Source organism: Manis javanica, chromosome 4 (genome assembly GCF_040802235.1).
Source record: "Manis javanica isolate MJ-LG chromosome 4, MJ_LKY, whole genome shotgun sequence".
In the NCBI taxonomy this organism is placed as follows: Eukaryota; Metazoa; Chordata; class Mammalia; order Pholidota; family Manidae; genus Manis; species Manis javanica.
The window spans coordinates 85,494,494-85,518,725 of NC_133159.1; the positions used below are offsets into that span (position 1 = coordinate 85,494,494).

At 45.5% G+C, this 24,232-nt stretch overlaps 1 protein-coding gene across 6 annotated transcripts in view; it reads right to left on the reverse strand.

Annotated features, from left to right (window-relative positions):
• Positions 1-538: 538 nt before the first annotated feature.
• The window catches only part of LOC108389262 (cytoplasmic dynein 2 intermediate chain 1-like), a 94,453-nt gene continuing 70,759 nt past the window's right edge, over positions 539-24,232 (reverse strand). The window contains exons 2-8 of one of the 6 annotated variants that reach the window (XM_073234347.1): positions 12,694-12,805; positions 11,858-11,944; positions 10,511-10,640; positions 7,922-7,982; positions 4,806-4,905; positions 4,428-4,559; positions 539-4,024 (exon numbers count right to left, since the gene is read on the reverse strand). In XM_073234347.1, coding sequence (XP_073090448.1) covers positions 4,019-4,024; positions 4,428-4,559; positions 4,806-4,905; positions 7,922-7,982; positions 10,511-10,640; positions 11,858-11,944; positions 12,694-12,805 — 628 coding nt within the window. In that variant the 3' untranslated portion in view covers positions 539-4,018. Of the gene's footprint in view, positions 4,025-4,427; positions 4,560-4,805; positions 4,906-7,921; positions 8,688-10,510; positions 10,641-10,788; positions 11,832-11,857; positions 11,945-12,693; positions 12,806-24,232 lie in introns of those variants that run through there. The other 5 variants (XM_073234348.1, XM_073234349.1, XM_073234350.1 and 2 more) reach the window with 5 other exon arrangements.

Genomic DNA, 24,232 nt, shown 5'->3' on the forward strand with positions numbered 1-24,232 from the left:
TCTGCTCCTCTCTGAAGGAGAAAGCCCTTTCATCCAGTCCTTTCATGTATCTCACAAACCCTGGGACGCTTCCTCATTCATGCCAGCTTCTGTCACCCAAGTGTTTTCCTGGGTAACCCAAACAGTGCCATTTGGTCCAGCTCTGCCTCTTACTCCCCCAGCAGTGCGGGGGACAGTTTTTTCCTGAATACCTGCAGGCAAACATCTAGTATGAATCTGGTTTTCTTTTGACGATCCCCCAGTCTAATCTGTATGAAGACCATCAGGGCCTTACGTTACCATGACTTTAATCATGCCACCCGTGATGTTACTACCATTTCCTGGCTCTGCCCAGCACATCTGCTTCTTTCTTGGTGCATTTTCCATATTCTAGGGGTCCCCACTCTAACTGATAAAGCTTCTTGAGTGTTCCAAAATTCTCAACAGATATTAATCTTTGGGATTCAGGAATGAGAAATAGCAATCCTCAGAAATTCCTAAAATCATAAGCTTCTATATATTTTTTGTAACATTTGTTGACATGTTTTTAAATGGTGGCTACAATAAAAACGAGGAAACATAGGCTGATTTCCTTATTTATCCAAAGAAAATATTGTCTGTTTTACAAAGAACTGTAACCTACAGCAAATATTCAAACACTGGAAAATCCGAACAAATATGGTATTTGTATAATGTAACATTCAGATCTCCCAGCAAAGTTAACAGCACTGCACTCACATGTCAAAATTGCTGTTTAAGGGTATATTTTGCTTCCAAACTTACTGTTTTTATAACCCTACTCAAAGCATTTGTATATAGTGCACTATGCAAATGAAATTACTAATACTTCCTTTTCTGCAAAAATAATTCACTGTTAGCAGGAAATGGGCCATGAACACACATACATACACAACAGCTATTTGTGTGAGACTGAATAGGTTGGAGCTGCATCTCTAATAAGTGCTCTTGTCCTAGTTTCCAGAATGTCAACCTGATCCACTGGCTCAGCTTCACATTGCTTCCTGCTCTTGCTTTCAAGATGTCAGTGGACTCATGACCAATCTTGCCTCCTAGGTAATGAATGTTACGCTTTACAAAACTGAAGGAACAAAACATCAGCAGACCCACAGACCCCAAAAAGAGACTAGCAGTTACCAAAGGGAAAGGGCTAGGGAGGGTGATGGGTAGAGAGGGAGGAGGGGATTAAGGGGCATTGTAATTAGCACTCACAATACAGGTAGGTCTTGGGGAAGGCAGTATAGCCCAGAGAACACAAGTAGTGACTCTATAGCATCTCACTTCACTGATGGACAGTGACTGTAATGGGGGCGGGGGGGACTTGATATTATGGGTAAATGTTGAAACCACAATGTTGCTCATGTGAAACCTTCATAAGATTGTATATAAATGATACTTTAATTTTTAAAAAGTTACACTTTAATTCTCAAATAAGAACTTTCATTGTTTTTGCCATTTTCCCAACTTCTTGTCTGATTTTAGCCTCAGAATTCAGAATTATCCTCAGGATTGGAAAAACATAAATTTTCAAAGAAATGCTGGGAAGAAATTTCTAAATGGAAACCACTTCTTCCTTAGCCATCCAGAAGAAATGTTGCCACAGTGGCCCTATAGTTTCTTCCTAAAATTTACTTTTAAAAAAACCCTTAACTTTGTTTGTTTGAGACCTATATACATTGATGTGTGTAAATTTAGTCTAATCATTGCAACTGCTGTAAAGCATTGTATCCTTGGAATGTATCGCAACTTATTTATCTGTTGTCCTACTGATGAACATTTTAGGTTGTTTTTGCTTTGACTGTCACTGCCGCTGTGCACGCCCTAGCACATGTTCCTTGGGGCAGTGCTGGCATATTTCTGTAAGGCATACACCTAGATGCTGACTTTCTGGGTGATTGCATGTGTCTGTCTTCGAGTTCACTAGATGGAGCGTTTGTTTCTCCAGCAGCTGAGCTCACAGCTCTCTGCCGAAAGGAGCTGCTCTCCCCAAGTGAGCCTCTCCTTTTGGAGGCAGCCTGGATCCCATGGTGGGAGGACAGAGAGGGGTACAAAGGTCTGACTCTGGTTTTTTTTTTGGATTAAAGTATCATTGATATACAATCTTATGAAGGTTGCACATGAACAACCTTGTGGTTTCAACATTCACCCATATTATCAACTCCTCACCTCACCAGTTGCAGTCACTGTCCATCAGCATAGTGAGATACCAGAGAGGTCTGACTCTTTTTCAAGTTCAAGTTCTTTTTTCAAAGCCAGGCAGTCAGCAGGGGGGTCTCATGGAGGCCCTGAGCCCTCTGATTGCAATGTGAGTGGGTGGGTGATAAGGTAGCGCTTTGTGACGGCTGGCTGTTGATTAAGGGTCAACCACTTTCACCAAAAAAGGCCGAATTTCTGCTTTGATGATGAAACCTCAATAGGTGTTAAAGATGTGTGCTCACTTCTGGACTCCTCACATCATGGTAGGGTTTGGCTCCGGTGCCCAGAGGCCTCCGACTGCACCCCTTCCCTTTATCTGCTTGCTTACTGAACACATGCAGAAGCCACAGAAGACATGCTCACAAAGGCACAGGCCTTGCCATTAACTGAGATTTATGCCCAGTCCCACAGGAGGAGCCACCTGCAGGGCCCAGAATGGGGAGGAGGCATCTGCGTGTGAGCTGAGTCTGAGCACAGAGGACAGCCAATCAGGAATGTATGAGTTCCTCTCTTCTGCTTCCCAAATCCCAAAATGACAGTCAAGACACTTGAAGGGGCAGCACCAAGAGATGTCAATAAAACTCTGCAGGTAGAAAGTATGTGGTGTGTTAGACAACCAGGCCAAGCAGGGAGGGGACTGCCGATCCCGGCTCATTTTCCTTTCGTCCTCATCTCAGCAGCCAGGGAAATTCCTGAGAGCCTTACCTCTGCTCTCACCACTCAAAGGTGCTCCTCTTGGAGATTCCATATACTTGCACCTCTCCCCTTCCCCAAATAGCTGATAATTAATGAATTCAGTGAATACATAAACAATATTTATTTTTAACAAACTTGAATATTGCTGATGTGATCATATGCCATTAAGACAGGCTCCATGGAAGTAAACAAGCCACCTTTTTAGAAAAATCACATACATGGGTACCAGTAATGTGGTTAATACTGTCTCCTTGGATTGAAATTTCCACAAAGAAAAACTTTTTAGCTCAGAAAGAGACACTTGATGCCTTTTTCTTCAATATATTTAATCCCTCACATACTCAAAAGCCGCAGAGGCATGAGGCACAATCATGAGTCATCTGTGTACTAGGGATGGAGCACTTGAGGTCAATTGCACCAGGACACCTGGAGCAAGTTTCCCAGCTGGGGAGGCAGGGGGCCCAAGTCACCTGGGTCAGAAACATCTGACAGGCAGAGATCAAAGTGCCTACATAGGAACCATGTCTACTGCCCAGAGCTTGATTTCCAGGTATTTTTCTCCCACCAGGAGCCAGGACTCCTTGGAGAAGTGGCTGACTCCAGGGCCTACTGTACCAGATGGCAAAGAAGGGCTTGTGAGTGATGGCAGAGGACACCCCCCGGGACAGTGTGAACAGTGGAATAAGTGATTGGGACCCACCTAAGAGTCAAAGGCCATATACCCATTCACATAATAAAGGCAGGCATGTGTGCCTAGGAGCCCAGGGAACAGCTGGCTCCACACAGAGCCTCAGCAGGGGCTGGACACCACCACCAATGGTGGGCAAAGCTGCCAGTGGCTCCACAAGCAGCAGGGATCCCAACATGCCCATCTGTCCCCACGGGACCTGCATGAGAAAGGCAAGAGCGGGACCCACAGCACTGCACCAGTGGGCACAGGCCAGGGTACAGACCCAGATCTAGCCGTGCAGACCAGCACATGCATTCAGAGGTGCATCCTATGCCCGTCAGCAGTGCCGAGGTGGGAGAGCCTGAGGGAGACGCCAAGGTCAGAGGGTCCTGAGGAGGCACAGCAGTTGCACGAGCTCCTGACAGGACAGGGCTCTGCTCAGAAAGGACGTCACCCCCATCAGACCTGTGGGAGACAAGACCACAGCTGCAGAGGGTGGTCCTGCTCTGAGGACACCGACACCAATCTGTTCAAGATGGATCTGTAAACCCACCCACAGAGGTACAGGATGGAGCCAGGTGGCAAACATGTGGCATGTAGGGAGCCTGCATGGAGGGCAGACAGAGAACTGGACTGCTGTACTTTTCCTATGAGCCTGAAATCATGCCAAAATAAAATGTTCTAACATCTGATCCATCCCATAGCTGTGTGAAGGGCCTGTACTGACCACACAGGTAGGCCTCAGAAGGGCGAGATGTGCAGGCATGTCCCACACACACTGCTGATGACCAACTGCTAAAAATTCCAGCAGATGACCAGGTGTTGTGCTGCCCCAATAGAACTGGTGCTTTAAAACAGACTTTCTTACCAGGAATACTGGTTTTCCAAATGGCGAAAAGTCAATCACATTCACCTTCACTGGTCTCATACCATGCTGCTGGGACATGAACAGTCTGGGAGACACTCTCGGACCCTGTCTGGTGCCATGCCTTACAAGGCCCTAGAGGTAAGAGATGCAAAGGTGACTAAGGAAAAGGTTAGGTGTGATGCTGGGTAAAGCTATTATTCCTGATGCAATTTAAACAAGATTATAATAAAAGTAAAGAGTAGGTTAACCTTTAGTGAAGATACTTGCCAGGCAACTCAAAGAATGAGTTAAAGAGTAGAATTTAAAATATCTTTTAAATTTTTAATTTTTAATTTTTAAATTTTTAAATTTTAAATATTTAAAAGACATGGCACTCACCACATCTGTACCAACAATAAAGTGATTAGGATCTGAAGGCAGGAATTTAACATTCAGTGTTTGTGTGGTCCCCCAAAACTCATCATCTTCATGGGAAAGGCTGAAAAAAAATAGCAGAGATTAACAGACAGTTTTAAAACCATGAAGATAATGACACTTAACATGTTTATCACTTTTCACGTGAGATACATCATAACAGGCCTTTCACATTCCCTCTGAGGTCCTGGCTCCATTTTCTGTTTCTTTTTATATTACTGAGCTCTTGATAATTTCTCAAGCTCTGTCTTCCCATTCACTAATTCTTCAGCTATGTCTAAACTGCTACTTAATCACCCACTAACTTTAAAGTTTGAGACAATACCTCCATTTCTAGAAATGTTCTTTGGATTGTACAATTATCTGAAGGTCTTGGGGTGCTAATCCTACTGATTCACAGTGATGTCTCCTCACGCCAGGCATTTCGTGGTTTTCTTTCTGAGCTGCTTCCTGTGGGCACCCTGTGTTTTGAGGCGGCCAGCCGGGGTCACGGGCCTGGGACCAGCTCGTGGATCACACCCACACCAGAGCTCAGATTTCAAGTCTCTTGTGCTCCTGGCTCTGCTGGGCTGGGGGTAAGCTTTCTGAGTTTCTCTCCCTGAGAGGGCAGTGAATCCGGAGTCCTGGGCAGAGTCTCATCCTTGCTCCCTGTCCCAGACAAGCCTGATGCAGCAGTGAGGCTGCAGGGCTTGAGTTCAACACAGCCACCTGACAGACCAGTCCCACAGCACTTGAAAGTTTGCACACTAAATGAAGTTCTATCCTTGTTCTGGCATGTTCCTCTGTTCCTTCTAAAAGCCATACTTAGTGTACTGAAGGCTTTCACATTGCACAGTGATGTGTCTGAACAGAAGGCCCACAGTGGCTCCTTCTTCCACTCTGCCCTCCTCAGAGGTCAGGACTCTGGCCACTCTCTGCATACAGTTCGCATACCACATTTAGGATGTGAATGTCATCTACCAGCTTGAGGACTCCCAAATCCGTGCCTCCCAGGAGATCCTTGCTACAGAGCCACTGCCTCCTGGTCATGGCCATGCATAGCACACACTCTCTCCCCATGCCCCATTTTGTTCATCTCATGCATAATACCCAGTAGCTGAGCCAGACACCTAGGGCCAGGACTGCACTCATCTTCCTTATAGACCCCATAACAGCTGCCCAGCTGGTCTCCTTCCCATGCAACCTCACACTGTTGCCAACTTGACGGTCTAAGTAAGACACACCGCCTTAAAATCCTGTAATGGCTCCCTACCGCTTCCAGAGAATCGTCCAAACGCCTCAGCACTGCAAACACCCCAGGGTCTGGTCAGGGACCTGCACAGTCTCTTTCTCAAAGGCAGACCCACCACTTCCTGTGTGGGCCTCACATCTCCATGCCCTGCCACCTCTGGTGGGACATACACCGTCTGGCCCATCTCAGCTGCCGCTTCTCCCAGAAGTCACCGTTCCACCCTGGCCAGCCCCTCCTCTGAGCCCTACACGCCACAAGCATGCCCCGACAGAGAACTTCAGACCCATGCCATGACCACAGTGGATGAGGTGCACCTGGGGTACAGCTGCTTGTCCCAGCTTCCAGGGTGCTTCACTCAAGGTCACGAGACCTCCAGGGACACTCATGTCCAGTGACCGACTGGACAGAGGGCAGAAAGGCTGGCAAGGCCTACTCTGAAAAGCTGCCCGGCTCAGTGCCCCGGGGGCTCAGCAGCAGCTGTGGGGCCAGCTTCACAGCTCACCTCATCCAGGTCTGGCCACTCCCCCTTTCCCAGCATTGATCCCAAGGGATCGCCTTACAAACTTTATTTGTACAGAACTTCCACCAAACTTTATTCCTCTGATGCCAGGGAGCCCACCTGCAGTGACTGCTGTCTTCACATGTCTGCATCCTCACCGAGAGCCAAAAGGGAAAGAATGGCAGACCCTGGTACCACAAAGCCTGGCACACAGAGCACTCACAGCAAGGCCGGATGACCGCGCATGGGTCTAGGGAAGGCAGTGCTGGGGGTTTTGGGGAAAAACCTGACTTTAGCTATATCAGACACCTTCCTTCCAAGAGGGCAAGTACACTACAGGACATCTTTGGTTAAAAATTAAATGCAATGCATGTCATAAAGTGGTAAGGGCCACAGCAGAGATAAGAACAGAGTTCTTACGGAAACCCAATGAGGGAGTCAGGCATCTGCCACTGGCCCAGAGACCACCTGTGCCCGGCCGGCTCTGCAGTGTACTTACTGTGTGAGTTTTTAAACATGACTGATTCCCCATCATAATTATATTTAAATCCACTGAAGGTGATTTACAATTTCTAAGCACATACAAGTTCACTGATACAACCCACAGTTTTGTTTGATGATGAGGAATCAGGCTATTAACCAATGTTACTCCAGGGATAAATCACAGGTTGATTGCCCCTCACTGCAGTAACTGTCAAAAAAAGATATCTTCAGGAAATAAATTACCAAGGAACATATAAATTATTTTTGTACATTTAATAAGAATTTTTTATGATATATAAAGTCATATGAATAAAAGTAGAAATCTAAATTTCTGAGTAATACTTTCATATCAACATTTCTGGTTCCTGAAACTCATCTAAGTTCAACTTCAAGGTTGTATTAAAACTGGATGAAAAATAATAAAATAGCACCAATTTATAAGACAGAAAATACTTTAATCAAAGAAAAAAATGTAGATCTATACATGGCATTGGACCCATTAATACTGAACTAATAAGCAGATAAGCCAGCAAAAAGCACAGGTGAAGAAGCTGGAGCGCCTCTTGCAGTTTCGACCATGCATCGACCATGCAGTTTCGACCCGCCACATTAACACGGGATGTCATATTAAAGATCATACTTCCCATATGAACATCTAGTGGTGGATTCAAGACACATTGGGCCAGCTCCTTACTCTGGAGGAATGGCAGGCTGGTGTCCAGCTGCAAGGAGCTGTCGCTGAAAGGCAGCACACTGCCCTGTGCTCTAGGGCTCCAATGGCCCTATGCATGCAATGGCCCAATGTCACCTCCCTCCATGAGAACAGATCCTGTGGGATGGGGACTTTCTGCTCAAGCACAGTCTCACCTGCCACTCATCTGGATCACAGCACTGTGTACCAATTTTATCCTCCCCCCTGGCAGTAAACCTGAAAAAAGAGAAACCAGAAATAAATGCCTTCCTCCCCCAACACAAATTGAACCCAAATCTAATTACAGTTGCCTGGAATTACTTTTCACTGCTTAATTGTCCATTTTAGAAAATAATATCAACACGTAGATGAATAAAGATCATTCCCTCCCCCAAGCATACTAAGAAGCCTCTAAAATGTCCATGACCCACATGGTATGAGCCAAAAGGCATATTCACGCAGCCATGTCCAATGGCCTGTGCTGTTGTGAGACCTGAAGTCACATGACACTGGTTCCCAACAGACCCACGAGGCTGCAATGACCCTGGATTTCCTCAGTCTGAATGAGTCCTTTGAGCTAAGAATTTGTAGAGATGAAACAGACACACACATGTGTCTTGTCACACCTGCTCGTAGCTGAGAGTGAGCCTGCTAAGTTCCTGTTTTCCTGAGTCACTGTAACCCTCTTGGCTCATGGTGCCTGCCCCGGCACTGGCCCTCGTGCTGCATGCCCTTCCTCTCGCTAAGGCTGTGACTCCTGGAGACATAACTTTGACTCAAATATCAGGACCTTCTGAGGCCCCGAAGGCTGCCAGATATCCCACATGCAGAGCACATATCTGCCGTCCAGCGCAGGGTTGAAGGACTTCCCAGGCCGACCATGGACAGACACCACTCTCTGTCTCTGCACCTGAGAGGTATGCAGAAGAGACACTTCTCGATCTAGGAATAAAGGGAGAATGATATTTCTGCATTGCAGTTAATTAATCCATGTTAAATTAACACACTTGAGAACATTCAAGTAAATCTCAGCTTATTGAAGCAACAAACATAGTCTTTTCACAGCTGCACACACAGGAGGTATGGGTTTTGAAAACGGCCATGGCTCTGCCTGAACACTGTCTGAGTCAGCTGCATGGTTTTGCAGAAAAGCAACCCTTCAAATCTGGACAACATGCCTTCTCCCTCACCTACTAGCCACTCCGCCAGACCAGGCTGCCCAAATGTGCTCTGGAGTTGCCCCTACATACCCAGCCAGGACCCCTCCGGTCCCAGTGGTCTTACTGCAGCAAGGCTTTCTCCATCAGGGGCAGCAACTACTGCCCACTTTGTTTTTCTCTTTAGAACGCTTGTTCAGCAGTTTTTAGCCAATTTGACCCACCAGGAGGGCAGAATTTGTCTGTCTGTCTGTCTGCCCACAGCCGAATCCCAGCAGTGCCTAGGATGCTGTGGACTCTCACTGAGTCATCATCAGATGAATGAATGAAGGAGCACGAGGGAGCCACCTCAGGGGCGTGCCAGCTGTGTGCATCCTGGAAGCAGTGATGGTGCAGAGGAGGCCCATGAAGGCTGGTGCATGGTCCTCCTGAGACAGAGCTGCGTGTGTGTGGCAAGCCCAGGCCACAGGGGAGATGAGCTGGTCACTCTCAGACACCTGTCATCCCAACCCCATTTTCCTTCTATTACCTCAAATTCATTTCCCTAGAACATAAAAACGAGTAAGAAAACCTCCACTCTTCACCTCCAGAACTCAGACCTGCTGCACAAGAGCTGAGCCCTGAGAGAGCACACATGCGGGGCATCCCCCACTCCCTGCAGCCTGCACAGCTGTGGGCACACACCAGCTCCCACAAAAGCACTTTATTACTCCCCATGTCTTGGTGTGAGGAGGGCGGTAGGAGTGTGACCGTCCATGTTGTGAATGCTACAGATACAATGGTTGACTTTTTTTCTAGTAGGATAACTTATTTTTTAAAAACAAATATACAAAGAACATGAGGTTTTTTTTAAGTTGATACCATTTTTGTCACTGTCAAATGCAGAGGAACATACATGAATCTAACAATCTCTGAGCAGGACAGAGCAAATCCCAGGTCGCACCAGTGCCCTGGCTTCCACAGGCCCAGGAGCAGCTGGCAGAGGGCAGGTTCACCTGTGTGCCTCCCCCCACAGACGGGACCCCAGCTGCACCCACTGCCTCACCAGCTACTTTTTTAAAAGGCAAATTGGTGACCAGCTTAAGAAATTTAAATTTGGTCATGCAAACAGTTTGTTTGCCAACAGTTTGTTTAAACTAACAAATGGTGACCGGTAGCTACACCTCTGTTTGGTGCTGTGGGCTTCCTGGGGTGAGAGGTCCTGTTCTGTGACCAGGGTTAAGTCTAAGGGAGGAGCTGCAGGGCATTGCCGAGCCTGTCACACTGCGGCTAAGGTAGGAACGCCATTCTCAGAGCCACACTCACATTTCCCTATTTCAAGAAATAAAGAAACTGAATAGGCCTGAAAAAAGGATTTTGAACACACAAAACCTCAGGGTCCATTCGCCTAAGTTCCTGTGACCCTCTGCTCATTATCTCATGAGAGTTCATGATTCTAACAGACACACTAAGAAAACCTCACCCTGCACCTCAGAGCCCCACAGACGTAGGATCTCCATTCCACATTAAATAAACCCGCCTCATTAACACGGGATGTCATATTAAAGATCATACTTCCCATATGAACATCTAGTGGTGGATTCAAGACACATTGGGCCAGCTCCTTACTCTGGAGGAATGGCAGGCTGGTGTCCAGCTGCAAGGAGCTGTCGCTGAAAGGCAGCACACTGCCCTGTGCTCTAGGGCTCCAGCAGGGCTCGGCCACCACATGGTCTTCTCCCAGCAGAACTGCAATCACCTTTCAAAGACAATCGTGTCCTTAATAAACACACTCAAGCATAGTTTTACAAGAAAAAACACACACAAATTACCTGTTCACCTTCCCCATGTCTGAAAGTAACCGCTTAACTCAAAGACATCATACAAATAACAGAATGCACTCTTACTGTTCTTGCACAAAGGCAGATACAGGTAAACCTCCACCAGTGGGAACTCCGCGGATCAGCCGGCATGTACATCAGAAGGCATTTTCTTAGCAAATACAGAGGAAGAGCAAAACGGCTGCCACCCAGCAATCCTGACGAGTAAGGGTGTAGATGACGTTGTGCACACCCCATACCGTCTTCCTCACGGGGCTACTGTGGGGACCCAGGATGAGTAGGGTCTCTGTAACTGCTCTAACAGGCATGTGCAGGATGCTGACGGGCAGGGGCAGACTTGGCGGGGGCGCTGTTGTCTGGGTCCTGATGTGGAGGTGGGGCTGCAGAAGCTCGCAGAGAGCCGTGAGGCCCAGGTTAGCCCCAACCTGACTCTGTGTCCACACCCCACTCCCACCGCACAGGTCTCCTCTTCCCGACCCTGACCCAAAGCCTCTCCTCTTCGTGCCCCTGAACTTATGCTGAAAGAGAAGCTGACTGGACTCCAAATTACATGAGGGTGTGATCACATTTCGTGAAGCACAGACTCTCTAAGGTGGCACAGAGAGGGTGTAAGCACCGGGTGTCCAGAATAGACAGAAACAGGCTCATTCCACTTTTACTGTACTTACTGCATCTTTTTTATTTAAATTCTGAGCCGACATGAAAAACACACAGTCAGCTGAGGAAACCTGGTGATGTTAAGAAACACCAGCAGGGCTGAGGTAGCCATGGAGAGGATGGTGTGGTGACCACAACTTGTTCTGAGTAACTGATGGGGTGGGGGTATGGGGCTCGGATGAGACAGGTTGGTTGAGAGTCAGTAGCTGCTGAAGCACATGGGTGCACCCTGCTGTTTCCTTTACGCATTTTGAAAATTTCTATAATTAGTTTAAAAGACATGGGTATCAAATACCCTGGAGATGTACATGCCTTGCCAACTTAATACACCTGCTTTTCAGTCTGCATTTATTTTGACCCATGTGCAGCTGGCATGAAGCCACAGACCCAAGCCCACAGGCAGCTGCTGTGACATGCGTCAGCGGGTCACCCACACACAGGACTTCATGACTGCAGAGACGCAGAGCGCGTGGTGTACCTGGCAGGCCACCCGGAGGAAGCTGAACAGCTTTGGTGTGTCAACCTTGGGTGCAGCCAGTGCCAGAGATGGTGCCATCTTCAGCCCCTAGAAAACCAATGTGACCCTAAAGGAGTCTGCCTCACACACCTTCGAGTCCAAAGAGGCATTACAAATGGGCCCTGGAAGGAAAAGTCAGGGAAGTTTACACTTATTCCTAAGATCTGTTAGTAACTTTTTCAAAAACAATTAAGTCTTGTTTTATAGAATGTCTCTACACGGAATTTCCCTGAAACACTGAGGACAATATTGTTAGAGGTGCCAATTCAATTGTTATGTGAACATGAGGTATGCTATTCTCACAGGGTGAGCCTCCACAAGGAAGGGGAGTGAGGGACCCCTGCCTACAGATACCTCCAGAGCAGACCACCCACCATCACTCATACAGCTCCAGGGACCCAGTGTCAAACACGTGTGCTGTGGGCCTCATGCCTATACCATGAACACGTCTGGACACTTAGGTATGAAACACATCTGGTCCTTAAATATGAAAACTCTACTGAGCAGAACAGCCTGCCCCCAGGGTGGAAGCAGAGCAGCACAGCCCATCTGTGCTAGCCCACCGGGACATGGGTGTGCCCCTCACTTCGAGGGTAAAAGCGCCATGAACCCTGCTCAGGGCCCAGCCGAGCCTCCAGTGCAGCACCCAAGTCAGCAGCTCGCAGAAGCTGGTTTGCTCCTCCATGCCATGTGCTGACAACCACCCCCAGTGAAATATCTAAGGAAGAACAAGAAAGGTGACCCCAGAAACCACCAGACATTCCACTCCCATCGGCCCAGAGCACAGAGCTGTTTACCTCCAGACATGGCAGCGCCTTCTCCCAGGTGCTGGATCCACACCTCCCACACCTCAACTTCTTCGATCTGAATGTCTCTCTCAATGTTATCTTCATTACACTGAACATACGCCTTGAAAACAAAGGTATGCTGGACTTAGCAGTGAGTCACACCACCAGAGCAGAGCCATCTCTCATCATGGAAAAGAAAATGATCTCGACTTTAAAGTTGGCAGCGGCAGCCTCAGGCCTCTGCTGAGTGGATGTGCTGTGGCATGAGTGACAGTCACGGGAACATGGCCTGTGCCGCAGATGTCCATACAAACAGTTCACATTTTCAAGGTGCTTTAAAAGTGGCACACCAAGCGATTTAGCTTTGGTTTGAAAATCCTGCCACCTTGTCCACCTTCATCCTATTCTCTTGAACATTCTGGCTTTGCAAAAACAATTGCAATTTTATTTCAAGAAGGAAGATGCTTCAGTAAAGAGTTTTGTTACTAATAGCTTTGAAATGAGGAAGCAAGCAAAGAAGTTACACCATCTACTCAAGGTCAGAGTGAGCCGGCTGCAAAACAAGGGTTCATCTATCAGTTTTTTCATCCTGTGACCTTCCCACCGAGTGTGCCCGGAGAGCAAGCTGGTTGGTGGCACTATCGGGAGCATAAGGAGGAGGTGAGGGAGGACCTCTGAGTTCAAACCTTCACAGCCTGATTGGAAGGTGGACCACCACACAATCAGTGACTGGAAATACCACAGAGAAGCACAAAATTCTGGGGGATGGATCAGAGCAACTCTGGACTAGGTGAATTCAGTGTAAGTCACTAGGGAACAACTCACCTGGAGCACAGGCCATGGACAACGAGGAACAGACAGGCGGGGTTCCTACAGACACTGGGTCGCCTCTCTGGGCTCACAAGCACCAGTAAGGAAGGGGGCCCTTTCCCAAGGTGACACCCTCTGTGCCACTCCCAAGCCCCAGGATTCCTGCACAGAATGATAGGCTGCACAAGTTTGCCTTATTGTACTTCATTTGCATTTCTGTCACTTACTCAGCACACCTCGTACTGACCTGCTCGGTATTCTTTTTCCCAAAGTTTCTGATGTACATGTCATATTTGTTTACTGGCAGCAAGTCCAAGAGAGAGAAAGTGACAGAAAAGTCTAAGTCAATGAGCTGAAGCAGTTTCAGACTGCACGTCCTTCAAAGCAAATCGAAAACAAGAAGCTGTTAAACTGAACAAATACAAAGGGACATCTGGGGAGAGGATAGTGCATTGTGACTAGATGTCAGTGACTGCCAAGGCCTACCTTTGTCAGGTGAGCCTGAGGTATCAAATAAAATAATATGGTCATACATGGACCAATGATGTGAGTAAACATGAGCCAAACAATTATCTTAATTCAGTGTTCCTGAGGTTAACACAGACCGGAGTTGCTGTGTGTGTGCCATTCTCAGGGAAAGCGATTCCCTGCATGCTGTGTTATAGCCTCCATCGGTGCCCTGATACTGGCACCCCGGGGTCAATCTGGCTTTCCCCGTGACCCTCCCCCAGTCCCACACAGCTCTCTAGGGCAGGGAGCTTTATTTCTTTCACTTACTATGACTTCCACATAGTCAATTCTCAATTGACATGGGCTAAACGAGGGGAGAAACGGCCCCCAGTACCTGGGGGGACCCATTACTTGGCTTGCCCACTCCTTCCTTCTCTGCACCTCGGAGTCTTCCCCACTACCTTCCCCGCTGTGGTCTTACTCTCTGCCCACCATCACCGTCCTCCCCACTCCCTGCCTCCAGTCTTCCATCGTCAATGTGATTTCTGACCTGAAGTGACTCATACAGGAACTCCATGTCACAGGTCCTCACACAGTAACCATTCGAGGCACCGAGGCCTGGAAACAGGGAACCCCAGATGGCCCAGGCCCACGAGGGGCCCCCTTACTCCCCAGAACCCCCTACCAAACTCTACATGGAATTTGGTGGTTATCTTATTCTTAATTTTTAAAATATCGTTTCATGTCATATTTACATCTACTTGAGGAGCTCACAGTGTAAATTCTGATTGTTTCCAGGTAAACTGTATGTAGTTTCTAAGACTTGAATAAGGTTAAAAAATACATAGCCATATAGGCAGGAAGAGGAGGCCCAAAATATAATAAAAACACTATAAAACCTCATATTCTTATTATTAATGATTTATTTGTTCATTTGGCAAAACTTGCTGAGTACTTACAAATGCCAAGTAGTGAGCTAGACGGTATGATGGCTTTTTAAACCACCTTCAAAAATGAATGTTTAATTTCATATTTACTCCTAAATAGTACTTGGATTAAATATGTATATGGTGGACCCTTGACTTAAGACCATGTCCTCTGATTTACAAATTTATAAAATTTTCCATTTCCAAATTTAGACTGATTAATTATCAGCTCAGATGCCTGGGGGCCCTGGGTTCGGAAATCAGCTCCACTGTTCCCCAGAGGCTGGCCTGAGCCCGCCTCCCTCACCTAGACACCAGGACAGAAGAACCACAGGCAGCCCGCGACCCATGGGAGGCAAGGCGCCCGGCACAGGCAGAGCGAGCACACAGTGCACAGTCTCGGGAATGCTCGCCACCACTGGACCTCCCCAGCCCTCGTCTGTGAATCATGCAGCAGCGCTTGGCTGTGGGTGACCTGAGGGTGGCCTGAGCTGAGCCTGGCAGAGTGACACACGGGGATGCCTGCGTGGGTCCGGCCACCAGCTCTGGGTGCGGTGAGTGTGCTGCGCCTCCCAGGTGCACGTCGGTTTCGACCACAACCCCCACCCAGCTTCCTAGCCCAGAGGAACACAGTGCAAGGTAAGGCACCTGTGCATCTCAACAGCCAGTCACAAATGAGTGAAAAGCCCTGGTTTTTAAACTACATTGAAGAAAAGCATATTAAAACACACCACTGTGCTTTACACAAATTTCCCAATATACCTATTTTTGCTTCAGGGCCTGAATCTGACTCTTTTGATGGTGCGAGGGTGTTGCAAAATCCACAAAAATTCCACAAACAGGGGCTCTGGAAGGGGAACTGTTTGCATCTGTACAGATAAAAGACTTTTTGGGAAACCGAAACATTTCTTTCAACAATAAAAACAAATCAAGAGTAAAACAATTAGAAGCATGTATGATAAACTCAGTAAGGCCTTTGCACACAACTAGATAGCCATGAGCACATAACAGGCCTGCTTCTGCCAATTTCATCTAAAACTCTGAGGCAACAAAACCAAATTTACTGTGTGAGTCAATCACATGATTAAGAGTTTTAGAAATATTTAAGAATTGCCACCCCAGTCTCCCCATCCAGCCCCTACAAAAACTGTACCTTCTAGTAAGAGAATCGGGACATTAATATGCAAAATAGCTGAAAAAGCAGAAGCAGATGCGAGTTTGTACTGAATCAGTTGTTTCCGTCACAGACAGAAAACAGGAGAGCAGGTGTGGGTCCATCCAAAGACTTTGTAGTGGGCAGGGGGCGAGCTGGGTGGGGGAGTAGCCATGGGACTGGCTCACGAGGCTCCCACTACATTAACAGCTCCACCCAGAACCCTCGGTGGCCAGGACCCCCTCGGCTCCTCTTCCCTCTGCAGATGTCTGTAGCTCCCCATATGGATTTACCCCATCTTTGTGTATTTATTCCAATTGCATCTTGATCTGCCTTCTCATTCTTCAGATATGTGTTTGGACTCTTCAAAGGAGCATGAGCAGTTCAATAAAATCCATGGGGCAAGCAGCCAGAGGGGCAGCCCAATCTGGGCTGAAAGACTTCAGCTTAAGCCCAGCTGTCCCTGTTACTTGCTCTGTGGCTGTGAGCAAGTGGCTCACCTGTACCTGCATGTTCTCATCTGTCAGGACATCTACACAGGACTAAGATGAGGGCCAAGGCAGGCTGTGCTCATGATGAGTCCTACCAAGTGTGAGGCACCATGTGAACACTAAGAAAACTGCTGAACACTGTTCCTGCTTTAGAAGTGAGGAAACTGGCCTATATGCAAAGTCACAGGATTAGGGCTAGAATGGAGGTGCCCGTGGAGCAGGACCCACATGCACCAGCTGTCAGCATTCAGGCTCATCTTCTGGAGGTGTACAAACCCTAAATACCGTGGCATGACTTAGCAACCTGGGAAGCCACTGACCCCTGGCTTCCTAGGCCCTGAAGGAGAATAGGGTACAGCTTTAACCAAACAGGTCAACCACCACAGAGGGCTGCAGGGTGTGGGCTACACAGGATGTAGACGAGGAGCACTCTATCACCTACTAGGCCATGGCAGTTAACAACAATAGCAATTAACACATCATGTTCAGTATGCGCCTGACACTGCATGCCCCATGGTCACGGCCCTGAAGACCCTTCCCATATCTGTAGATGAGGGACCAGAGCCCAGAGAGGCTGGCCAGTGCTGGAGCCAGCATCCTCCAGCACCGCTCCACTGCCTTCCATGGCAGGTGGCACCTGTGCTGGCTCCACACTCACATTCAGTGATGAGCACACAGCCCTGGCCCTCTTTAAAAAAACAACGTGTTATACTGTGCAGGGAGGTGGGATTCTCATCTTGTTAATTCATGCTCTTCAAGAACACAAAGCCCAGCAAATGGCAGGACATGAACAAGAAGAAAAGGTTATTCAGAGCTTGGCTAGGAACTTAGGAACTTGGAATACAATCCTGTATGCTTCTCAGCAACTTCACAGCAGGGCTGGGAATGCTGCCTGAAACCACCCTGTGCACACAGCCACGACTGAGGGGCATGGGGCAAGCACTTGCTGGACATCACCACCAGGAAAGGGAATCTTTTAGCTACAAGTCTAGACACGTTTCTACACATCCACACTCACCAGCTGTTTTCGACCTCTGCTGCAGGCACAAATAATCCCTCTGCCTGACCTTCATTTGGATTATCACATCACATTAATTACTAATCACACTGAGTGTACTGGTGACTAATTACCCTGCTAATAATTTAAAGTAGTATGTTATCTAATATTTTCAATATTGTCCTACTTGAACTTCTGTGCTACTGTTAGTGATAATTTTTTCTAAGAATGTCATAGTTTTCACTTTAACTGATTTTAAAATATTTACTCCTAATTCCTACAAGTAATTTTTTTTATTTTGGTATCATTAATCTACAATTACATGAGGAACATTATGTTTACTAGACTGCTCCCTTCACCAAGTCCCCCACACATGCCCCATTAGTCACTGTCCATGAGCATAGTGAGATGCAGTAAAATCACTACTTGTCTTCTCTGTGTTGCACAGCCCTCCCTGTGCCCTCCCACATTATACATGCAAATCGTAAGGCCCCCTTTCTTCTTCCCCCCTTCTCCCTCCCTTCCCACCCATCCTCCCCAGTCCCTTTCCCTTTAGTAACTGTTAGTCCATTCTTGGGTTCTGTGATTCTGCTGTAGTTTTGTTCCTTCAGCTTTTCCTTTGTTCTTATACTTCAGAGATAAGTAAAATCATTTGGTACTTGTCTTTCTCCACCTGCCTACAAATAATTTTAACATAACCAGATGCCAGTAATTTCTGAGCAAAATACATTTCTAATTTCATTTAAAAAATCCCCAGGAGAGGTAGCCAAGATGGTGGCATGAGTAGAGTAGTGGAAATCTCCTCCCAAAACCATATATATTTTTGAAAATACATCAAATACAACTATTCCTAAAAGAGAGACCAGAAGACACAGGACAACAGCTAGACTACATCCACACCTGTGAAAACCCAGTGCCTCGCAAAGGGGGTAAGATACAAGCCGTGGCCCGCAGGACCCAAGGGCCCCTCACCCAAGCTCCCAGCGGGAGGAGAGGAGTCGGAGCCGGGAGGGAGAGGGAGCCCAGGACTGCTAAATAGCCAGCCCTAGCCATCCTCACCAGAGTGCAGACACAGTGTGTGGTGTGCTGGATACTAGAGAAATGGGACAGTAAGACCTGTGAGCAGATCCCCACAGCTAGGGCCCCTGGGACAAAGAAAAGTGAGTGCTTTTTGAAAGTCTTAAAGGGACAGGGACCGCACAGCTGGACAGAAGTGCCCCGGGACAATTAGCAAGCAGCTGGGAATCCCAGGGAACTCCAGGTGCCCTAACCCCCTGGGTGGCAGTGCAGCTCGGAGACCCCTCAAGGGGATAAACAGCCTCTTGCCTGTTTCCTCTCCAATGTGACTCCACCATATTGGAGCAGCAGACTGAGGCCGGCCACGCCCACAGCAACTGCGGAGCTTAACTCCACAGTGGCCAGGCAAGAATCAGAGACCCCGTCTGCATGCAGTTGCCCAGCACAAGCCGCTAGAGGTTACTGTTCTCCCAGGAGAGGAAGGTCACAAACCAGCAATAAGGGACATTCTCCCAGCCGATACATGCACCAGCTTCCCACAACTACCTCTATCCCTATGAAAAGGCAGAAGAATTTGATACAGACCAAAATCACAGAGTCAACCCCTGAGAAGGAGATAGACCTAACCAATCTTCCTGAAAAAGAATTCAAAATGAAGGTCATAACCATGCTGATGGAGTTGCAGAGAAATATGCAAGAGCTAAGGGATGACGTCTGGAGGGGGATTACAGAAATGAAACAATCTCTGGAAGGATTTATAAGCAGAATGGATAAGATGCAAGAGGCCATTGATGGAATAGAAATGAGAGAACAGGAACACATAGAAACTGATGCAAAGAGAGATAAAAGGATCTCCAGGAATGAAACAATATTAAGAGAACTATGTGACCAATCCAAAAGGAACAATATCCGCATTATAGGGGTACCAGAAGAAGAAGAGAGAGAAAAAGGGATAGAAAGTGTCTTTGAAGAAATAATGGCTGAAAAGTTCCCCAAACTGGGGGAGGAAATAATTGATCAGACCACGGAAGTACACAGAAATCCCAACAGAAGGGACCCAAGGAGGACAACACCAAGACACATAATAATTAAAATGGCAAAGATCAAGGACAAGGACAGAGTTTTAAAGAGTTTAGAGAGAGGAAAAAGGTCACCTACAAAGGAAAACCCATCAGGCTATCATCAGACTTCTCAACAGAAACCTTACATGCCAGAAGAGAATGGCATGATATAGTTAATGAACTGAAACAGAAGGGCCTCGAACCAAGACTACTGTATCCAGCACAAATATCATTTAAATGTGAAGGAGGGATTAAACAATTCCCAGACAAGCAAAAGTTGAGGGAATTTGCCTCCCACAAACCACCTGTACAGGGCATCCTATAGGGACTGCTCTAGATGGGAGCACTCCTAAGACTAAATATATGCCACCAGAGAAAATAAAATCAACTACCCACAAAAGCAGTTAAAGAAACACAAAAGAGCAGAGAATAAAACACCCAACATATAAAGAATGTAAGAGGAGGAATAATAAGGGAGAGAAATAAAGAATCACCAGACAGTGTTTATAACAGCTCAATAAGCAAGTTAAGTTAGACAGTAAGATACTAAAGAAGCTAACCTTGAACCTTTCATAACCACGAATCTAAAGCCTGAAATGGCAATAAGTACATATCTTTCAATAATCACCCTAAATATAAATGGACTGAATGCACCAATCAAAAGACACAGAGTAACAGAATGGATAAAAAAGCAAAACCCATCTATATGCTGCTTACAAGAAACTCACCTCAAACCCAAAGACATGCACAGACTAAAAGTCAAGGGATGGAAAAATATATTTCATGCGAACAACAGGAAGAAAAAAGCAGGTGTTGCAGTACTAGTATCAGACAAAATAGACTTCAAAACAAAGAAAGTAACAAGAGCGAAAGAAGGACATTACATAATGATAAAGGGCTCAGTCCAACAAGAGAATATAACCATTATAAATATATATACCCGCAATACAGGGGCACCTGCATATGTGAAACAAATACTAACAGAATTAAAGGAAATAGAATGCAGTGCATTCATTTTAGGAGACTTCAACATGCCACTCACTCCAAAGGATAGATCCACCGGACAGAAAATAAGTAAGGACATGGAGGCACTGAGCAACACACTAGAACAGAAGGACCTAATAGACATCTATAGAACTCTACATCCTAAAGCAACAGGATACACATTCTTCTCAAGTACACATGGAACATTCTCCAGAATAAACCACATACTAGGCCACAAAAAGAGCCTCAGTAAATTCCAAAAGATTGAAATTCTATGAACCAACTTTTCAGAACACAAAGGTATAAAACTAGAAGTAAATTGTACAAAGAAAACAAAAAGGCTCACAAACACATGGAGGCTTAACAACATGCTCCTAAATAATCAATGGATCAATGAACAAATTAAAATAGAGAACAAGGAATATATGGAAACAAATGACGACAACAACAACACAAAGCCCCAACTTCTGTGGGACGCACCAAAAGCAGTCTTAAGAGGAAAGTATATAGCAATCCAGGCATACTTAAAGAAGGAAGAAAAATTCCAAATGAATAGTCTAACATCACATTTATCGAAACTGGAAAAAGAAGAACAAATGAGGCCTAAGGTCAGCAGAAGGAGGGACATAATAAAGATCAGAGAAGAAATAAATAAAATTGAGAAGAATAAAACAATAGCAAAAATCAATGAAACCAAGAGCTGGTTCTTCGAGAAAATAAACAAAATAGATAAACCTCTAGCCAAACTTATTAAGAGAAAAAGAGAATCAACACACATCAACAGAATCAGAAACGAGAAAAGAAAAATCACGACAGACCCCACAGAAATATAAAGAATTATTAAAGACTACTATGAAAACCTATATGCTAACAAGCTGGAAAACCTAGAAGAAATGGACAACTTCCTAGAAAAATACAACTTTCCAAGGCTGACCAAGGAAGAAACACAAAAGTTAAACAAACCAATTACGAGCAAAGAAATTGAAACAGTAATCAAAAAACTACCCAAGAACAAAACCCCGGGGCCAGACGGATTTACCTCAGAATTTTATCAGACACACAGAGAAGACATAATACCCATACTCCTTAAACTGTTCCAAAAAATAGAAGAAGAGGGAATACTCCCAAACTCATTCTATGAAGCCAGCATCACCCTAATACCAAAACCAGGCAAAGACCCCACCAAAAAAGAAAATTGCAGACCAATATCACTGATGAACACAGATGCAAAAATACTCAACAAAATATTAGCAAACCAAATTCAAAAATATATCAAAAGGATCATACACCACGATCAAGTGGGATTCATCCCACAGATGCAATGATGGTACATCATTTGAAAATCCATCAACATCATCCACCACATAAACAAAAAGGACAGAAACCACATGATTATCTCCATAGATGCTGAAAAAGTATTTGACAAAATTCAACATCCATTCATGATAAAAACTCTAAGCAAAATGGGTATAGAAGGCAAGTACCTCAACATAATAAAGGCCATATATGATAAACCCACAGCCAACATCATATTGAACAGCGAGAAGCTGAAAGTTTTTCCTCTGAGATCAGGAACAAGACAGGGATGCCCACTCTCCCCACTGTTATTTAACATAGTACTGGAGGTCCTAGCCACGGCAATCAGACAAAACAAAGAAATACAAGGAATCCAGATTGGTAAAGAAGAAGTCAAACTGTCACTATTTGCAGATGACATGATATTGTACATAAAAAATCCTAAAGACTCCACTCCAAAACTACTCGAACTGATATCGTAATTCAGCAAAGTTGCAGGATACAAAATTAACACACAGAAATCTGTGGCTTTCCTATACACTAACAATGAACCAATAGAAAGAGAAATCAGGAAAACAATTCCATTCACAATTGCATCAAAAAGATAAACCTAACCAAAGAAGTGAAAGAACCTATACCCTGAAAACTATAAGACACTCTTAAGAGAAATTAAAGAGGGCACTAACAAATGGAAACTCATCCCATGCTCTTGGCTAGGAAGAATTAATATCGTCAAAATGGCCATCCTGCCCAAAGCAATATACAGATTCAATGCAATCCCTATCAAATTACCAACAACATTCTTCAATGAACTGGAAGAAATGGATCAAAAATTCATATGGAAACACCAAAGACCCCGAATAGCCAAAGCAATCCTGAGAAAGAAGAATAAAGTGGCGGAGATCTCACTCCCCAACTTCAAGCTCTACTACAAAGCCATAGTAATCAAGACAATTTGGTACTGGCACAAGAACAGAGCCACAGACCAGTGGAACAGATTAGAGACTCCAGACATTAACCCAAACATATATGGTCAATTAATATTCGATAAAGGAGCCATGGACATACAATGGGGAAATGACAGTCTCTTCAACAGATGGTGCTGGCAGAACTGGACAGCTACATGTAAGAGAATGAAACTGGATCACTGTCTAACCCCATACACAAAAGTAAATTCAAAATGGATCAAAGACCTGAATGTAAGTTATGAAACCATAAAACTCTTAGAAAAAAACACAGGCAAAAATCTCTTAGATATGAACATTAGTGACTTCCTCATGAATATCTCTCCCCGGGCAATGAAAACAAAAGCAAAAATGAACAAGTGGGACTACATCAAGCTGAAAAGCTTCTGTACAGCAAATGACACCATCAATAGAACAAAAAGGTACCCTACAGTAAGGGAGAATATATTCTTAAATGACAGATCCGATAAATGCTTGACATCCAAAATATATAAAGACCTCACACACCTCAACAAACAAATAGCAAATAATCCAATTAAAAAATGGGCAGAGGAGCTGAGCAGACAGTTCTCTGAAGAAGAAATTCAGATGGCCAACAGAGACATGAAAAGATGCTCCACATCACTAGTTATCAGAGAAATGCAAATTAAAACCACAATAAGATATCACTTCAAACCAGTAAGGATGGCTAACATCCAAAGGACAAACAACAACAAATGTTGGCGAGGTTGTGGAGAAAGGGGAACCCTCCTACACTGCTGGTGGGAATGTAAATTAGTTCAACCATTGTGGAAAGCAGTATGGAGGTTCCTCAAAATGCTCAAAATAGAAATACCATTTGACCCAGGAATTCCACCTAGACATACCATTTGACCCAGAAATTCCACTTCTAGGAATTTACCCTAAGAATGCAGCAGCCAGTTTTGAAAAGGATAGATGCACCCCTATGTTTATCGCAGCACTATTTACAATAGCCAAGAAATGGAAGCAACTTAAGTGTCCATCAGTAGATGAATGGATAAAGAAGATGTGGTACATATGCACAATGGAATATTATTCAGCCATAAGAAGAAAACAAATCCTACCATTTGCAACAACATGGATAGAGCTAGAGGGTATTATGCTCAGTGAAATAAGCCAGGCGGAGAAAGACAATACCAAATGATTTCACTCATATGTGGAGTATAAGAACAAAGAAAAACTGAAGGAACAAAACAGCAGCAGAATCACAGAACCCAAGAGTGGACTAACAGTTACCAAAGGGAAAGGGACTGTGGAGAATGTGGGGCAAGGGAGGGATAACGGTGGGGAAGAAGAAAGAGGGTGTTACGATTAGCATGTATAATGTGGGGGGGATGGGGAGGGCTGTGCAACACAGAGAAGACAAGTAGTGATTCT